At 34.2% G+C, this 19,931-nt stretch overlaps 1 protein-coding gene across 1 annotated transcript; it reads left to right on the top strand.

Annotated features, from left to right (window-relative positions):
- The first annotated feature begins 114 nt into the window (after positions 1 to 114).
- CALR3 (calreticulin 3) lies at positions 115 to 18,976 on the top strand. The gene is made up of 9 exons (XM_051969612.1): positions 115 to 217; positions 2,040 to 2,141; positions 3,077 to 3,280; positions 5,045 to 5,139; positions 6,902 to 7,105; positions 10,293 to 10,400; positions 10,521 to 10,664; positions 12,681 to 12,773; positions 18,399 to 18,976. The coding sequence occupies exons 1-9, from the start codon at positions 121 to 123 to the stop codon at positions 18,531 to 18,533; spliced, it is 1,182 nt and encodes a 393-aa protein (XP_051825572.1). The 5' UTR covers positions 115 to 120; the 3' UTR covers positions 18,534 to 18,976.
- The last annotated feature ends 955 nt before the right edge of the window (positions 18,977 to 19,931 follow it).

The following is a 19,931-nucleotide window of genomic DNA, read 5'->3' as shown; positions in this document are numbered from 1 at the left end:
CCAGCTGCTCAGCAAAGCACCATGGGAATCGAAGTTCTTTTCTTTTCCTGTTTCTGGAGAGCCAATCAGAGGGCACCGCTGGACGGAGGGCGGGAAAAGAAGAACTACCTTCGAGCGGCCATGGCCCAGGTCATGGTACCTGGGCCTCTATGGGTTCTATGGTTGGTGCGGGCGGCGCTGGCCACCGTATACTTCCAGGAAGAGTTCCTCGATGGAGGTGAAAGGGGACGGAGGCCTGGGCTCGGTGGGAAAGAAACCTCCTTTGGGCCTCGCAGGCCGCTGTCAAACAGGCTAAGGCCTTAAGAGGGCCTGAGGGGGGCACCACGACCTGTCTAGAGGCAGGAGAGGCCCCCTACATCCCCGTCGAATGACCCAAGCCACGTTACCACACCTCTCTCCCGTCTTTGAATTTCGGAGCCCTCCATCCTTGTTTCCTTCTTCATGATAAGGCAGTCTCAGTAAACATTGCACCCGAAAAGAGGCAAATGATAGCCCCTGCCCTTGGGAAGCTTATGGGACTGAGGAGGTGCTCAATGTCTCTTGACTGACCACTTAACTCAAGAAGACCTGGGTTCAACCCTCTCTCCAGACAATCACAAGAAGCTAACCTTGCTCAAAACATCTACCCCTTTTAAGCCTCAGTTTCATCATCTGACATGAAGATAGTACCCCTAATAATGTTTGATGCCCCTATTTGTGATTATTTTCTCTGTAGGGATCTCCTGGTATAGAAAAGCTCGGCAGTGGTACCTTACAGAGTTCCCGAGGGAACTGAGATATGTCTTGACAGCCAGTCAGTCGTTTAAAAATAATCATTTGGGGGCAGCTAGGTGACACAGTGGATAGAGCACCACCCTGAAGTCAGAACAACCTGAGTTCAAATCTGGTCTCAGACACTTAACACGTCCTAACTGTGTGACCCTAGGCAAGTCACTTAACCCCAATTGCCTCTGCAAAAAATAAAAAATAAAATACTAATCAATTGGTACAAAAAGAGTCAAATGAGTAAATTTTATCTAGATACCAGGTTTTTTTTGGGGGGGGGATAGGGAGTGGGGAGGGAATGTGAGTGTTTTAATGTTGTCTCCCCTGATCAGATCTTGTCTGGAAAACTAGTTCAATTCTAGTAGTCACATTTTAGGAAGGACATTAACTAGTTAGTACATGGTCAAAAATAGTGATCAAAATGCTGAAGGGACTGGAGACTATGCAATAAAAAGACCTTGGCCAAGTTTTGCTTAAACAAAACTAAGGAAGCTCATTTTAGTTATTTTTCAATATTTGAAAGGCTGTCATGTGCAAGAAGAATTATAGGATAATAGATTTAAAGTTATATGGAACCTTAGAAGTAATATAGTTCAATTCCCCTCCCCCATTTTTTTTTTTTTCCACAGGCAATGAAACTGAGATCCAGAGAAGTGATGGGATTTAGAATTAGAGGAGCACTAAGTGGAAGAACCAGTCTTCAGCACTGGTCTTCAACTCCCAATTGAATGTTTCTCCCATAGCACCAATTAGTCTTGTATCTTTAGAGCATTGGGTAGAATTTGCAGAAAGGCAGATTTCAGCTAAATTAGATATAAAGAAAAACTTCATACTAGGTAGAGCTAGAAAAGACTGCCTTTTTTTTTTTTTTTTAAAGATTCTGAGGCAAGAGACTTTTCCCAGTACATTAGATATACAAGTTATTTTCAGTATTATAGATATAGTAATTCTCTATTAATGCAAAATAACATGGCACTTCAGTTAAAAGTATGATGAATCACTTAGTATTTCCTCTTGAAAATTTTCACATAAATCACCTTTAAAGATAGATGAATTATAAACATTAAATCCTGAGAATTCTTGCTCGGTTCTAGGCTGACTTCTGACCCTAGGTTCTCTTGGACTCTGGGAGTGGGAATAGGGTGAGAGAAGAAAGAATACTCTTTCCATCTTTGACTAGAAGAATAGGGTCTTCTCAGCTGTAATCATAATACCTGGCTTATGATGTTTATACTTGACTTGCCTTAATCTTTTTTGTTTTTTACCTTAAACAGAAAGTTGGAGGAATAGATGGATACCTTCCACTAATGACTCCAACTTTGGGCATTTTAGGCTATCATCAGGAAAATTTTATGGTGATATACAGAAAGATAAAGGTTAGTAGTAAGCCTTTGATTTAAAATTCCAACTCTTATTTTCAATGTTTGGTCACTGGGTCCTGTCAACAATGAGCTAATAGGGATGAGGTAGGAAGTCACAAGATAAGGGGATCCCCTGCCTTGTTTCACAATCTTTATGTTAGCATTACCTGTATAACAAGAAATTGTACTGGGGATACAAACACATAAACAAAATAATTCCTGATCCCAAGAAGTTTATACTCTCCTTTCCTTTTCTTCATCTGGTAGTGGGCCAGTGCAATTCTACATTGTTCTCAATGAATTTTAACAAAGGATTATTTATTTCAAAGTGAAACTTTCCTCATGTCTCCCCAATTAGAATTGTTTTGCTCTTCCATTTGTATCTTTAGTACACCACAGTACTTTTTATATAATAAGCATGTAATAAATCCTTCATTATGATTCCAGAAGCAATATCCTATCCCCCTCCCAGTGAGTTACACATGTAGCATGCAGAGCTGGGTTTTTGTTTTTTTGGACCTCGTTAAAGTAAGAATTTGTTTTGCTTCCTTATACATTATATATTATACTTTTGTTTTCTTTCTTTTCTCAATGAGAGAAAATTCCTCTTCCAACCTCATTTCTATTGATGTCACTACCATCTTCTCAGTTACTAGGAATACAATTTCTGTTTATTTAAGTGCTTTTTATAGCATTAACAGACATTAGATAACATTTACTATTAAAAACATCCCCATGAATATAAAATCCATTCCTTGTGGGAAGTAAACTTGCCTATTAGTAATATGTATGATATAAGATATCTAATGTATTATGGTCACTTAAAACATTTTTAATTTGCTTTATCGTAAAGTCTGGAGAAGGTAACTATTTTAATTGACATATATCACGGATTACATATTGCTGTTACAGTTGAAATATTTAACTTACACTAATGTTTTTGCTTAAAGGTCTGCAAACCACAGAAAATGCAAAATTTTATGCTATCTCCTCACGATTTAAACCATTTAGTAATAAAGGAAAGACTCTGGTTATTCAGTATACTGTAAAACATGAACAGAAGATGGATTGTGGTGGGGGTTATATTAAGATCTTTCCTTCAGACTTGGATCAGAAGAACTTAAATGGGAAGTCACAGTATTACATTATGTTTGGTGAGTTTAGTAATGCACTTTTTTTGTATTTTTTGTTTTTTGTTTTTTGCTGAGGCAATTGGGGTTTAATGACTTGTCTAGGGTCACACAGCTAGGAAGTGTTAAGTGTCTGAAGCCACATTTAAACTCAGGTCCTCCTGACTTCAGGATTGGTGCTATATCCACTGGGCCATCTAGTTGCCCCTAATGTAGTTATTTTTCAAAATATATCGAAATATTTGTCTAATGACGATGTGAAAACAATGATATGTAGTCATGAATTAAGTTTTTCAAGAATTGTCCTAAAAATAATGTCTTCAAATCATCTTTCAAAATTCTTAGCCACAATTTGTCATATTTCCTTCTGGAGTAGTGATAGTACCCTTCTCTAGATTAAAATTTTTTTAAAATTGGCATATACTATTATCATCATGATAGTGATTCTTAATTATTTATGATATATTTTTCTGGAATTTTGAAATGTGTGTGAATTCAAGACCATAGCAGAGGAAAAAGTGTCATGGATACTTTACATTATGTTTACATTAGTTTTTCCTTTATGTGGGTCCTGGGTATTAAACTTATTCTTTAAAATAGGGGAGAATTTACTTTGCAGTAAGATAGGCAGCATGTATAATAAAAAGAACGATAGATGAATCAGGAGTTGTAAATTCAAATCCCAGATCCCTCAGCTGTGTGATGCTAATCTCTCTGAGACTCATTTCATATAATGTTAGTCCTTCCTTCTTCACAAGTGTATGTTGTATACCAAATGAGATAAAATATGTAAACATATGTAAACTATTAAGAATTATGCAGATATAAGCTATTGCGTGACTAGTAGAATTATCTTCAGTGAATAAAATATGCACTACTTATTATTTGCGCTATATTATTATTTTGTAGGGCTCATACACAATGCAGTTAGTTCCCTAACTGTATCACTATAATAAAAAATTGAATGTTTTGTATAAATGTGTAACTGAAACTATCAAATATTTTAGTAGAATTTGTCAGAAATTTAGTACACTAGTAAAACTTCCTTTTTGACATGAATAAAACATGTCTTTTAAGTGCCAATTTTTAAACCTTTAATATTCTATGTGGAAATCCTTCCAATATGTTTTGTGTACTTCTCTATCTTTTCAAACAGAATCTACTGAATAGAATGCCTTTTTTCTTGATGACTTGGGACCATTATTATGATTATCAGTCATCACCCAATATATTAGTGTTCTCATGGAGCTATTATTATAATATTATTATTATAATATAATATAATTAATATATTATTATATTAAACGGCCACACTATACTTTTTGATTTCTTGTATCTGATTTTTATTCTCTGAGATCCCTGTCTCTCTTAAAGTATTAGCTATCCCTTATTGTTGCTAATGGTGTGCCTGCCACTAGCCATCCATTTCCTCTTATACCTAATCCTTTAAATCTGTTGCACATAATCTTCTGGTGCCCAGGAAACTAGATCATTCCCTCTCTTTTTTTTCCCCAAGGCAAATATGGATAATTATATGTAATATAATTGAAATGGATTTAAAATGAGAGTTTGAAAAAGTAAAGTTTACATGGACTTTGGCAGCTTATTTTGTATTGGTTGGCATCCATTTAAGTGGGACAATGCTATACATTTATGGCTTATAACTTGAATGGTTATTGCTTAATGTGTAAACTTCAATTTGCTTTCATATATTGTAGGAGAAATGTTTGATGTGTTTACTAATGATAAAATATCTAAAGAAGTTAAGAGTAGATAATTTTTTTTTAGGACCTGATATTTGTGGATTTGATATCAAGAAAGTTCATGTTATTTTATTTTACAAGGATCAATATCATTCAAACAAGAAACCAATCAGATGTAAGGTAAATGCCTTCATGCAAAAGTTAGTAATCTTGCACCCAAAGAAAGAACACTGGGAAACGAATGTGAACTATCTGCATTTTTGTTTTTCTTCCCGGGTTATTTATACCTTCTGAATCCAATTCTCCCTATGCAACAAGAGAACTATTCGGTTCTGCAAACATATATTGTATCTAGGATATACTGCAACATATCCAACATATAAAGGACTGCTTGCCATCTAGGGGAGGGGGTGGAGGGAGGGAGGGGAAAAAAAAATCGGAACAGAAAAGAGTGTCAATATAAAGTAATTATTAAATAAAAAATTTTAAAAAAAATAAAAAAAAACATTTGTTTCATAACATTTCTAAGACAGTGTAACTTTTAAAACATGGTACTATGCAAGTGTCCTAATATTAGAACTGGAAAGGATCTTAGAAATTCTCTAGCTCATTTTATACACGAGGAAATTGAGACTGAGTAAGAACCATACAAAGTAGTCAGTGGCAAAACCAACATTAGAACCTTAAAGGAAAAGCAGCATCCTGTAGTGGAAGGAGTATTTACTTTGGAGTTAGGAGAAACTTGGGTTCAAATCCTGCCTCTGATACTTAGCTGGCTGTGAAAGAAAAAAAAAACTTAAAAAGAACCTAACCATAGATATTTAATTTTTAAAAATTAACTGAAGATTAGCATTTTCCCTCTCTTTGGAATCCTTGCTTCTCAGTTATTTTCCTTGCCAGTTGTACAGAAGCTATTACTGTTTCCTGACCAGGGTCTTTTTAAAAAAAATTTCTTGGTATCCTTTGGGCTGATTAGTGTTGTGGAAGATTGAGGTTACTGAAGTCTGAAGTCAAGATAATTAAAGTATTACTATATGACTTTGAACCTGTTATAAAATACTAAGTACATCTCTAATCTTTTTCAACAATGACATGAAATGGAAAAACTATTTAGTTTGATCTACATGGTACAGTGTAGTAAAAAAAAAAAAAAAAAAAAAGAAGCATGAATTTGTAGAGCAATAAGGCTTACGCTTTTTTTCTGGCTCTGCCACTAATTATATGATCTTGGGCAATAGATCTTCTGAGATCTATTTTTTTTTTTTTATAAAAAGAGAGGACTGGTCTAAATGATCTATATTGTCTTTTCCAACTATTACATTCCAGAGCTATATAATTTAGAGGTTTTGCTATTTTTAAAAGACTTATGACATGTTATTTTAATTGTAAACTGTTAATTTTTTGAGAATCAATTCAATTCATTGAATCTGTATAATGTTTTATGCCTTGAGTAATTTTTTCAACACTAAGAAAATATTCCTCGAGTGAGCTAAAGCTATGTGATTTTTTAATGAAGAAAAAGATTATATTTAAAAGTATATTTCTTTTTTTAAAAAGTAGATTTTAAAGCACACAAAATATAGCAAATTATGCTTAGTTGTTTCCTAAATATAACAATAACTTAAGAAATACAAGTAACTTTCAGTTTATATAGCATTTCAAAAAAACATGTTGTAAATAGAAATCATTATAAATGTACTGAATGGGATTTTTCTATTTAAAAGAAATTTATCTATATAATTAAAGACCCTACTATAAAATATTTACTCTTATCTTTTATGTTAATTTGGGTTTTTATATTAGGTTCTTATAGCTAAGTAAACTTACAGTTGTAAAATTAATCTTACAATTATTACCAGTGAAGGAATTTTTAAATATATATTTTGGCAGGAAGAGAAGAATGAATGTGTTTCATTGTCTTTTTTATTTCTAAAATTTTCAGGTTGATGGCTTTACACATTTATACACTCTGACTTTAAGACCAGATCTAACTTATGAAGTGAAAATTGATACTGACGTAATTGAATCAGGCAACATAGAAGAGGATTGGAATTTAAGACTTAGAAAACTGGAGAAATCTGCAATGAAGATGCCTAAGAACTGGGAAAAATCTCAGAATGATAAGCTCAGTGATGTTCCATCTCAGGTTTTATTTTTCTGAACAGTTGTAGAATTTATGAAAACATAAAATATAGTTTATAAATAGCTGGTTAGTTTATCAGTACCCAATTGAAAATGCCCAATTCTCTTTTTGAAAGCATGTAGCTCTTGTATATTGGGCATATATTTTGGAGCATTCATTGTACTGTAGAAAGGATCTGTAACATTTAGTTTAGGTGCTGGATTTTGTTGTTGTTTTTTGTCTTATTACTGTAAGTGTGGTATATATTTTTTTGTATCTCTGACATATAAAAGTAGAATTTATTAGTTTTTTTTTTTACTTGAATGTGAAGTAATTTTTGAGCTATACTTACTCTGCTTCTATTAGTCTTTCTTCAGTGTCTTATCATGGAATCAAAGTGATCTCAAGTTTTTAAAGGCTTTGCTAATTGAGTGAAATCTCTAATGGGTTGTGCTGAGCTGGAAAAACTTTGAGCAGAATTCTGAACACAGATATTACAACCAATCTAGCTAAGATTGGAGAGGTTCATTACCAGAATGCTAGGCTACTACAAATTGGAATTTCTTTTTTTGGTCCATAGAAATTTTTGAACTACCTAATATGGAGATATTGCAAACTGCATAGGTAGAAGTATCCACACTTATGAAATTATGGATTTTTAAAAGAAATATTAGAGCATATTATGTATTAAGCAAGAATCAAGCTAAACAGAAGCAATTATATAATATGAGCTAGTCAGTGATAACATTTCAAAATAAAAAAGCTGATTTGGAATTCTATATAGAGAGAATTTTACAAGGTTGATGAGCCCTATTTTATTTATTTTTAATTTTTTTTTATCAGATATTGACATGACTTGTTAGTGGCAAAAAAATACATCACATAGTGCCAACTTTCTAATAATAACCATCTTCTCTTTGGTCTTCAACTGATAGTCACATAAATCATCACAGGAAGATTTTGCAGATTTTAAAAGCTCTGCCAGAATTTGTATTCTGTTGGTATTTGAAAACCTAAGATAGAAAACCATAAGCATTTATTAAATGTCCACTATGTGCCAAGTGCTAGGGATACTGAGACAAAACCAGATCTATTCCAAGGGAGTTTACATTCTACTGAGGGAAGGCAGGATACACAGATAAATATATCAAAAATATATACAAATTTTAGGAGGCAAGGAGAGCAATAGAAATCTGGGAGAAGAGTAATCTGTAGGAAAGGAAGACTTGGTATAAAAATGGTACTTGAGTTGAGGCTTGAACACAATTAAAGATTCCAAGAGATAGAGAACTGCCTATACAAGAGCATGGAGATGGATTAAAAGCTGGTTCCTCCTGTCAAGGTATATGTATATATTCACTCCAAGTAATATATAAGATTTGTGATAGGAAAAGGCCATAAACAACTTAGAGGTAGGGAGGGACGACGAGGAGGATCATACATGGCTTCATATAGTACATAGCACCTGAGCTATAATTTAAAAGAGGAGCTAGGATTTCCAAGAAGTAAAAATAAAGGAGAGCATTCTAAATGCAGCAGATAGCTTAAAGTTATAGGAGATGTAATATTGTGTGCAGAGGGAACTATAGACAGGCTAGTTTAGCTGGAAAGTATAATGGGTGAACAAGAGTAATGTGAAATTAATCTAGAAAGACAGGTTGGAAGCCAGAATGTGAAAGGGAGTGACATAGTCAGAGTCATGCATTAGGAGTATCAATTTGGCAAATACATGAAAGATACATGAGATAAGAGAAACTTGAGGTGAGGAAACCTCAATTTAGGAATTTCACCTCCATAATACAATGAAATATCTCAGTCTAAAAATGCCTCAGAAGCCATATTCTTTTCACTAATTTTTGTACACACACGTTTATTTTAGCTACTTTGTGATATATACACACTAGCTAAACTTTCTCCACATTCTTAATTCTGAGAGAAATCCCTATTCACTCTTTATGATTGTTCAGTACAGGCACAGAGGTCTCTCAAGCAATGCTCACTAGTCTCTTGAACCACTGACAGGCTTAATTATGGGATGGGGAGAAGGTGACTAACAGTTCAATCCAGCCAATTGCATTGCTCCTTCTAATTCAGACAGAAAGAGGTGTTTGTATGTTGTAATGGGATAATGCGATAAACATCTTGTGAATACATCCAAACCTCATCACATCAACTAAGCTTAGGGGAAGGAGGGATGGAACCAAATCTTTCTCTCTTACATTATGCATGTACATATATAGACATGTAAGCAGGGATTGACTCACTTTTATCTTTATATTCCCAAGACCAAGCACAATTTCTGGCATGTGGTAGACACTCAATAAATCTTTGGTGCTTTCCAGGTTGTTCATTAAATATTTTTAAAGTATTTGCTAATTTAGTTAGAGAAAAGAATATACACATGGATTTGACTAGGACTTCTTAGCAGTTAAGGGAATTCAAAGTGAGCAAATAATTCAACAACTAATTGTTTAAGTGCTTACTGTAGACAAGGCACTATGCTGGAGATATAAAGTCAGAGATGAAGCAGTCCCTGACTTTAAGGAACTTACAGTATACTGAATAGATATATCAGCTACACAGGTAAGTCATTTGAGCGGAGAGAACACTAATAGCCTTACATTTGAGGACTGTTCTCAGAGAAGGAGGCATCTAAAGCTAGCCTTGAAAGATGATAAAGATTCTGAGAGATGGAGATGAGGAGGGAGGGAATGTTTTCCAAGCATGGGATGGGGGGAAAGGTGAGGAGAGGAGGGAGAAGAGATGAATGTGAATTTGTGAATGCACTGAGGCAAAAGATGAAAAGTTCAAGACAAGGAACAGCTCTCAGTCCAGTTTGACTGGGATAGAATGTATAAAGGAGAATCATGTATGGAAAAGTTGAAAAGATAGGTTATTAGAACCAGACCATGGAGAGCCTTAAACTCCAACTCAAGGACTTTGTAATTTATCCTTGAAGCAGTAGAGAACCACATCAGTTTTGTTTACAGAGCAGAGACATGGTTAGACTTGTGCCCTAGAAAGATTTGTTTTAGCAGTTGGAGAGGGAATAAGCTTGGAAGCAGGAAGAACTATTGAGAGAATTAGATCAATAGAGTACCAAGACTAAATTGATAGGAACAGACTCTTGACTCTATTCCCCTAAACTGTGGAAAACTACATGAGAATCTGTTGTAGAATAGAAATGTATACTAATATTTCTCTTTCATAGGACTGGGATAAACATTTTTTGGATGCCAGTGCTAACAAGCCTAGTGACTGGAATAGTGAGTTGGATGGAGAATGGCAGCCATCAGTGATCCAGCAAACTAAATATAAAGTATCTATTGTTTCTTCAAGAATTACATTGTACCATTATGGGGCTATAACTATGAGGTGGTTGGCACCTAAGTCCTGTAATCATAAGGTCATCTTTTGATTTTTTTGTGGTTTATTGCAGCATGGATTGAAATCACAGAATATGGATAATTCAGATTATAAAGATGTTTGGCTCCATCAGAAGATTGAAAGCTCAGGATACTTGCAAGATTTTGAACTATCAGAATATGAGAATATTGGTGTTATTGGACTGGAACTTTGGCAGGTCATTTGAGTTTAATTCACTTTAACTATAAACTGAAAGGTTTGATATTTTCCTCCTGAATTGATATCAGGCTAGGTATATTTGGTCGGTTTATTAAAGTCATCATAGCATAATGTTGATAGTAAATATTTAAGAAGAGCCGATAAAAGTGTCACAGTGTAAGTTGAAATAACTGGTTCTTATTTTATTATCTTGAGAAGGCTTTAATTTTTGTTTTTTTAACTAAATTAGTTGAATATTACATAGATGAATTCAGCTTCTCAAACATGTTTTCAAGTTCTTTTATCCTATATACCCTATAAAGCTCTTGTAATAGTACTGACTATTGAAAAGCATGCAGTAAAAGCAATCTTTCTTGAATTCTTTCCAAGAGTTGACCATTAAGTCACATAAAGGACTTTATTATCTTTTTGGCCTGGACTTGAAAGGCTATGTCAATATTAGAGCTCAGTGGAATATAATTTATCTCTATTGAAAAGATAAAGTAAAACATTTCCTATACAAAATTAAATTTGCTTTTAGATTTTAATTATTTGCAAGTAATTTTGGCCAAGGCATTATCTCAAAAATAGAAAGAATATTCCCAGTAGATGGATAATTAATATCATGGAAACCATGAACATGAATTTGGACAGATTTTAGGAGATGGTAGAGGAGACAAAGTTCTGAAACATGTTATGGTCCATGGAGTCACAAAAGAGTTGTTCATAGCTGAGCAAGTGAACAACTACAATTTTCACATGATCTAAATAATTTATACATATTAAATACATCCTGTTTTAAATGAGTTTCCATAAACCAAACTCTTAATGTAATTATAGTGACCAAGCTTAGTCCCATATTAAAGCTGAAAAAATACAACTCCTTATTTCATTGCATAGGTGGCAGACTAAGGATTGTAGAATACTGTATATGCCATCAGATATTGTCTGTATGTTGGTTAGTTTTGCTGAACTACTTTTTCCTTTCTTAATTGCTTTTTTTCTTACTTTTCAAATCTTTGTTATAAGGAGTAGTTCACTGGTAAGAAGAGGGGAGATATTCAGAACAATATATAAAAACAAAAGGTATCAAGAAAAATAAAATAATTTTTAAAAAGTAAGCTTCTATTATGTACATACATATATATGTATCAAACATATAATGCATATACATATTATATAGAGAGATGCAAAACTATGGGTGTGAAATTATTATTATATGTATAGAGACTTTGCTTCTGATCTGATTGTTACATAGATTAAGAACTTTATATTTTCAGCAAGAAGCAGGATACATAGAAATCTAATAAAAGATTTCTCATATACAGAAGTTAAATGAAAGGTGTGATTTCTTTTCTTCTTGGTTTTAGCACAGATATGTTTTTAAAAGAATATAAAGTGATAAAACTGTATGAACTCTGAGGCTAAGGTCAGGATCAAGTAATCTTTTTTTTTTTAATTATTATGTTCTAAATGCAATACACTAGAGTTACCTAAAGCTATAAATTTGTTTAACCATGATTTCTTGAAGAGTAATCACAAAAATGGTACTGGGGAAAACAGAGTAGGAATTTTATAGTAAATTTATATATTTAAAAATACAGTATTCCTTTTTCCAAACTGAAGGATCTAAAAATTAATATGAATTATTATCATAAATCACAAGTTCTTGCCTTTTCTTTATGTTCATAAGTGTAAGAAACATTTCTCTGATTCTTGCTAGCTATGAAAACTGGGATTAGTCACTTAATCTCTGAAACTCAGTTTCCTTTTTTTTTTCTTTTAATAATACAAGAGCTGGTCCCACTTTTTATAAACCTATTGGAGTACTGTAGGATGGTAAGGATGGGCTATGATCTGTATCTTTTGAAGGAATATCCAACTCATTACAGTACAGATACATTTAAGAATTTGCATAAGAAGAAAAGGAAAATAAAAGGCTTGATCTATGTGATCTTTAAGGATCCTTATAGTTCTAAACCTTAATGATCTTATGAAATTTTTTTTAAAGCATTGGTTTACTTTTCACAACTAGGTAAGATCTGGAACCATCTTTGATAACTTTTTGATCACTGATGATGAGAATTATGCTGCAGAGTTTGGACTGAAAACCTGGGGAAGGACAAAGGTAAATAGAATCCAGATTTTTGTAAATATATAACAGATAGTAAATGCTATAAGAAATCATAGAAGGAAGGAAAGGGATCATGTGTATAAGAAATGCTGAAAAGTTGGGTTTCTACAGAGTGTTGCAAACTTCAATATAGTGTGGAATAGTCAGTACCATTGACCAAAAGGTTTTCAAAATGTGAGAAATTAGGGAAGGTTAAGATTCCACAGAATCTTGAAGTAGAAGTCTTGAGCACAGGTACCCTCCTGGCTCTTCAATTCTTTGTTTGTTCAGAAGTACAACATGGTCATAAGAATAAACAGCAATTTGTCTGAAAAAGGTCTGAAGCTTTTAAGAGACTAAAAACACAAATGTGAATATGATGTGGTAAACAGAAGATTATTGTAATCTTGGACTATATTAAGAAATATATAAATTACAGAAAGAAGGTAGTAATATTGTACTCTGTCCTAGTTATTCCACATTTGGAGTATTATGTTTAATTATAGACACTACGGCTGTGGAAAGATGTTGATAGGCTAAACAGCATCTCAATATCTTCATTGTGCAATGGACTGTATTGTCTCGAATTTCCCTGAAAAAATTGAGGCTATTCACTGAGGTTCTTCTTCCTTTTACTTCAACTCACATCACTCAGATGTGTTTTGCCACTTTCTGCTCTTTCACTCATATAATCAGGATATTCTTCTTGATAATATAAACCTTTCTACATTCACTAGTGATCCCATTCCATCCTTTCCTCTAGCAGATTGCTCCCTCTCTCAATTCTGTTCTCTCACTAATATGCAGTCACTCCCTATCTATTTTTTGCTTCCCTGCTGCCTTTAAGTATGTTCATATCTCTTCTAGCTTCAAAAAACTCTCAGCTGATGCATCTCTCTTTGCTAATTACTGTTCTATCTCTTATTCTTTTTAAGGCTAACCTCAGTGAGAAGACTATCTGCAATAAAGGCCTTTACCTCATTTCCTTTCACTCTTTTTTTTTTTATTTAATAGTATTTTATTTTTTTACAATTACATGTAAAGATAATTTTCAATATTTATTTTTGTAAGATTTTGAATTTCAAATTTTTTCTCCCTTCTTACCACTACTCTTTCTAAGAGAGCAAGGAATCTAACAAAGGTTATGCATGTATAATCATTTTAAACATATTTCCATATTAGTCATGTCATGAAAGAAATATCAGAACAAAAAAGTTAGAAAGAAAAAACAAAGCAAAACAAAAAAAAGTGAAAATAGTATGCTTTGAACTGCATTTAATCTTCATAGTTCTCTTGGATGCAGATGGCATTTTCCATCTCAAGTAAATTGGAAATGTCTTAAATCACTGTATTGCTGAGAAGAGTTAATCCCTCACAGTTGATTATCACATAATCTTGCTGATACTGTGTACAATGTTTTCTTGGTTCTACTTATTTCATTCAGCATCAATTCATGTAAGTCTTTCCTGGCTTTTCTGAAATCAACCTGCTCATCATTTCTTATAGAACAATATTATTCCATTACGTTCATGTACCATAACTTATTCAGCCATGCCTCAATTAATGGACTCTCACTCTCTTTTTAACTCTGCAGTCTAACCTCATCATCCAACTGAAACTGCTCTCTTCCAAATTAAAAATAATCTTATTGTCAAATGTAATAGTCTTTTCTCAATTTTTATTTTTCTTGACCTTCACCTTGTTGATCACCTTCTTGATATTCCCCTCTTTAGGTTTTTGAGACACTGCTTTGTTCTATTTTATTGATAGCTCTTTCTCTATGCTCTTTGCTTGATCTTCATCCAATTCATGCTTGCTAACAGTGAGTAAGGAAGTCCCACAGGGCTTTATCCTGACCTCTCTTGGTCATCTGTACTATTTTACCTGGTAACTTTATTAGTTCCCAGAGTTTCACTTATCTATGCATCTGGCAAGTTGATTCTTTAATCTATTTGTCCAGCCCAAATCTCTCTCACAATCTATAATCTTCAACTGCCTATTAGATATCTTGAACTAAATAATCCATAGGCATTTTAAATTCAACAGGTCCAAAACTGGACTCATTTTTTCACCAAACCTTCCCCTTTTCTAATTTCTCTATTACTGTTGAGAATATTATCATGTTCCTAATCATCTGACTTCTCATTCTCTTTTAACCCCACATCCAATCAGGTGTCAAGTGTTGTTAATTCTTCCTTTATAACAGCTCTTGTATATGTCCCCTTCTCTCTGCCACCACCTGCTGCAGGCCCTCATCATCTCAACTGGACCATCACAAGGGCCTGCTGGTTGATCGGCCTACCTTGAGTTTCCCCCGACTCTAAGCCATTCCTCATTCAGCTATCAAATTGATCTTCCTAGAAAGTAGATGTGACATGCCACCTTCCTATCCAATAACCTTTAGGAGTTCCTTACACCTTCAAGACCAAATATAAAATCCTCTTTTTGATTTTTGAAACTCTTTATAACCTTCTTCAATCTTCTCATATCTTATTCCCACCTAGGTGGTACAGTGAATAGACTGCCGGGCTAAGAGTAAGGAAAATCTGAGTTCAAAGCTGTCCTTAGATATTTGCTGACTATGTGACTCTGGACAAATCACTTAACTCTAGTTTACTTTAGTTTCCTCATTTATAAAATGAGGATAATAATAGCACCTTGTGAAGCTAAAGGAAATAATAATTGTGAAGCACTTTGTAAAGTAGGAACTATGTAACTGTTAGCTATTACTATTATAATTATTAGCTAATCGTACTCTACAATCCAGTGGTACTGGCCACCTCATTATCTCTCACACATATTTTCACTGGTTGTCCCTCATGCCTGGAATTCTCTCAAGCTTCTTAGCTTCCCTGCCTTCCTTCAAATCTAAACTAAAGTCCCACCTTTTACAAAGTTCTCCGGTCTTCTTTAATTTTAGTGTCTTTGCTCTGTGATTTCTTACTTCCTTAGTGCCTATCCTAAATTTAATCTATACATAATTATTTCTGTATTGTTTCACTGTGAGCCCCTTGTGAATACTATTTTTTGGTTTGGTTTTGTTTTGTTTTGTTTTTTTTTTGTTTTTGGTCTTTCTTTGCAGGGTTTAGTACAGTGCCTGGTACATAGTAGGTGCTTAATAAATGGTAGTTGACTGGCTGACTGACAGGAACTACATATGGCCTCTAGAATCAAGTCCATAAAATCTTATTTGGCTTTTCAAGCCTTCCACAACTTGGCTCCAACCTACCCTTCCAGGATTATTGTGTATTGTTTACTTTTATTCTGTAATAGCTAGCATTTATTTAGTGCTTTAAGGTTTGCAAAGCACTTTACAAATATTATTTTATTTTGTCCTAACAATCCTGGAAGGTAATGTTATTTCCATTTTACAGACGAAAAAGCTTTTGGGATCCATTAACTGACTTGCTGAGGGTCATTTAGTTTGTATCTAAAACAAAATTTGAATTCAGGTCTTCCTGACTCCTGGTCCAGGGATCTGCACCTAACTGTTTTTAAGAGATAATAAAATTAACTTTCCTCTCTCAACACATGCCTTACTTCCCTTCCCCTCTTAGAACACCTACTTCTTTTCAAAGCCCAGTTCAAGTCCCACCTTCTACCTGAAGCCTTTCTTGATCCACAAAATTCAAGGGGATTTCTTAAAGAAGCAGAATGCAGAAGAGAACAGCAAGGAAGATCTTAGAACATTACATAAGGAGCAGAGACAGCTTCCTAATCAATCCTCCATGGCTTCAGAAAGAGTGGAGGAAAGACAACCAATCAAGCATCAAGCATTTACTAAATTCATTCTGCATTCCAGTTACTATGCTAGATGCTGGGGATATAAGTATGATAAATGAAATAATCCATACTTGAAGTGGGAGAGACCATGATATCTTCAGGACATGTGATATATTCAGCCTAAAAGTAAAGTTAATAAAGGTGAACATATCTGTGAAGTCACTGGGTAGGGAGGACACTAACAGGTGAGAGGAAGTAGGACAAGCTTCTTGAAAAAGAGACTACCACTTAAAAAAGAGGTGCTGTGTTCAGTGAAGCAAAAGTCCCTACTTGTGGGCCAGGAACAGAGAGGAGATCCTTTTGTTTGGGTTGTGGGGGGGTGATGGTTAAAGTAAGGCCCACAGGGACTGGGGAGGTAGATTGCGGCTGTATGGTACTTTAACAAGCTAAACAGAGGAGAGAGGCAAGAGAAGCCATTGGAGAAATTGAAGAATGGAGTCAGTTGTCAGATCTGCATTTAAGGAAGATTACTTTGGTAACAGTGTGTCCAGTGGACTGGAGTGGGGAAAAGCCTGAGGCAGGGATTTAGGAGTTTACTGAAATCATCTATGTAAAGGAGTTTGAAACAAGAGAGCTGGGTGAGTGAGGGGAAGGTGTCAGATACATGAGGAGATGGGAAGATAGAAATGGCAGGATTTGGCAGAGTTGAATGTGTGGAGTGAGGGAGAGGGATGGGTCCAGAACAATGCAAAGATTTAGAACCTGAAGTACTAGAAGGATAGGACTGACTTTGACAGAAGTCAGGAAAGTCGGGAGAGGGCTGGGTTTGGGGAAGACATCATGAGTTCAGGTTTAGACACATCTGAGTTTAAGATTTCTTTGGGACATCAAGTCTGAACAGGTCATCTGAACTCAAAGGAAAGGCTAGGACTGGATGTATTAATCTAGTAGAGAAAAGAGAACTGGTGGGGTGAGATAAAAGAGGCAGAGATAGAGAAGAAAGAAGAGGCCTACTACCTGGTTCTCATGACCTGTGTAAGTACAGGTCATGAGACCTGTGGTGTGCATGTGAACACTATGACCACATTATCTCAAGTTAATGAAAATGTTGGCATACACTAATGACCACTTTTCCAATGTTCTCACTAAAAATTTAATATACCATGCCAATCCTTTTCAAACTCCAAATTTTCACACAAGCCAGGCTCTTTTTACCTAAATTCCTTTATTCTTCTCTCCTGTCTCACATATTCACCAAGAATGCTTTTCTCTGCCCTTAAAACTCATTCAAATCCTACCCTTCCTTTGAGATTCCAGGTCAAATCCTGCCTCAACCACACTAGTCCAGTTTAATCTCTTTAGTAAACCATATAATTTAGCAGCCAAATATAGAATTGGCTTAATTTTTCTAATTATTTCTGGTATATAAGTGATTTTTAAAATCACAGCTAAAAATGAGTTTCTTTTTCCCCTGAAAGCACCTGACAAAGTGTTGGACATTTATAAATGCTTGATGTCTTATTTATTAGTTGCCAACCCTGATTGATTAGCAAAGATGTGTGCATATTTGTGTATGGGAGGCAAGGGGGACAGGGTATGAGGGGTAATGACTCTTGTCTTTAAATTCTGAAGGATTATCAAAAAACCAGATTAGACTTGTTTTACTTGGCCCCAAAGAGGAGAACTAGGACTACTGAATAGAATTTATAGAAGCTGATCTAGGTTATCAGGGATTTCCTTATAATTTCCTTCTTCAAGGTCAGTTTTTCTCTTCACTGATTGTGATTAAACAGGAAATAATTTCATAAAGATAATGTAAAGGAAACTCATGTTTTATACAAGAGTTGGATTGGTTAACTCAGACAGCTTCTTCAATTCTAAGACTATAATTAACTGAATCTTTTGTTGTTTTTACAGGGTCCAGAGAAGGAAATGGACATGATACAAGCTAAGGAAGAAATTAAAAAAGCAAGAGAGGAAGAAGAACAATTGCTAAGAGAAAGCATTAAGGAAAAGCATTTCCAAACTCAACATGTAAAAGACGAGCTCTAGTTATCCTTATTCTTAGTTTTGATAACTGATAATATTAATATGACTTCTATTTAGTTCTATATTTTAAAGGCTCACATGCTTGCATAATTATTTGTTCTCTGTCAAAATTTCCTAGAAAAATGTTCTGCTACTTTTTGGTGGTGTCCTCATTTCCCCCCCAGATAGTTCCTGTATGTAATATGTTACTTTTCAATCAAAATTTGATATGCATCATATCAATGATGGAGGGAAAAGAAAACTTTTGGTTTAAGCTAGAATTTGGTAAGGCTGTATAAAACAAGGATGTGTTAATGTTTTCTTGAGTTGTGAGTAATATATATGAACTTTTTCAGTCTAAAAATGTAGCCAAAAGTGTTGGCATAAAAAAATTGTGCATATTTATCATTCATATTTTGTTTTTATTGGAAAGAGCAATTTTTTTCACACATGCATTTTCCTTTGCAATAAATATTTTAAGCTTTTGGTCATTTATATAGCAATTTGTTATATTGCTGAGAATAAAAATAATTTTAAGTGTGATAACATCTTTAGAAGTTACTTTTTTTCTTAAAAACTAAATGAGAAATTTTTCTGAAGAAAATACAAATTTCATAAGACATAAGACAATTGAAATGGTCTAAATTTAAGATACTAGGTTGAAAACCTAGGGTGTAATTTTAAAAAATATTATCAATTATGATAAAGAGGCCATGTAGTATAAATAGATGGCTCAACTGAGAGTCAGGAGATCTGTGTTCAAATTCTCCCACTAACACTCTCTGTGATACTAGGCAAAAGCCATTTAACTTCTTAATGTTCTAGGTAGTTCTTTAAGACCATAAATGTCTTCCCGGGTTATTTATACCTTCTGAATCCAATTCTCCCTATGCAACAAGAGAACTATTCGGTTCTGCAAACATATATTGTATCTAGGATATACTGCAACATATCCAACATATAAAGGACTGCTTGCCATCTAGGGGAGGGGGTGGAGGGAGGGAGGGGAAAAAAAAATCGGAACAGAAACGAGTGTCAATATAAAGTAATTATTAAATAAAAAATTTAAAAAAAAAAAAGATCATAAATGATAGAAAAGGTACTGAGAGAGGGGTGTTTTCTCACCTGGAATTTCCTATGCCAGGGAAATCTCTAACCCTATCCCTATGACAAATTGCAAACAAATATATGCTATAACAAATAAATAAAACAAACAAAAGCTATACACAGAATAACTAGGGAATTGTTAACAGGAAAGGTACCCAAAATTAAGAGGGGTTTTGTAGAACGTGTATTCTTAATATTCTTTAAGAGTTCAAGGGATCTCCGCACCACAATGAAGTATCAGAGAAAGATGAGTGAAACTCTATCAATCAACAAGCATTTATCACATGCCAGATACTGGACAGGGTGCTGAACATA

Source organism: Antechinus flavipes, chromosome 1 (genome assembly GCF_016432865.1).
Source record: "Antechinus flavipes isolate AdamAnt ecotype Samford, QLD, Australia chromosome 1, AdamAnt_v2, whole genome shotgun sequence".
In the NCBI taxonomy this organism is placed as follows: domain Eukaryota; kingdom Metazoa; phylum Chordata; class Mammalia; order Dasyuromorphia; family Dasyuridae; genus Antechinus; species Antechinus flavipes.
This window is presented reverse-complemented; position numbering and strand designations above follow the sequence as displayed.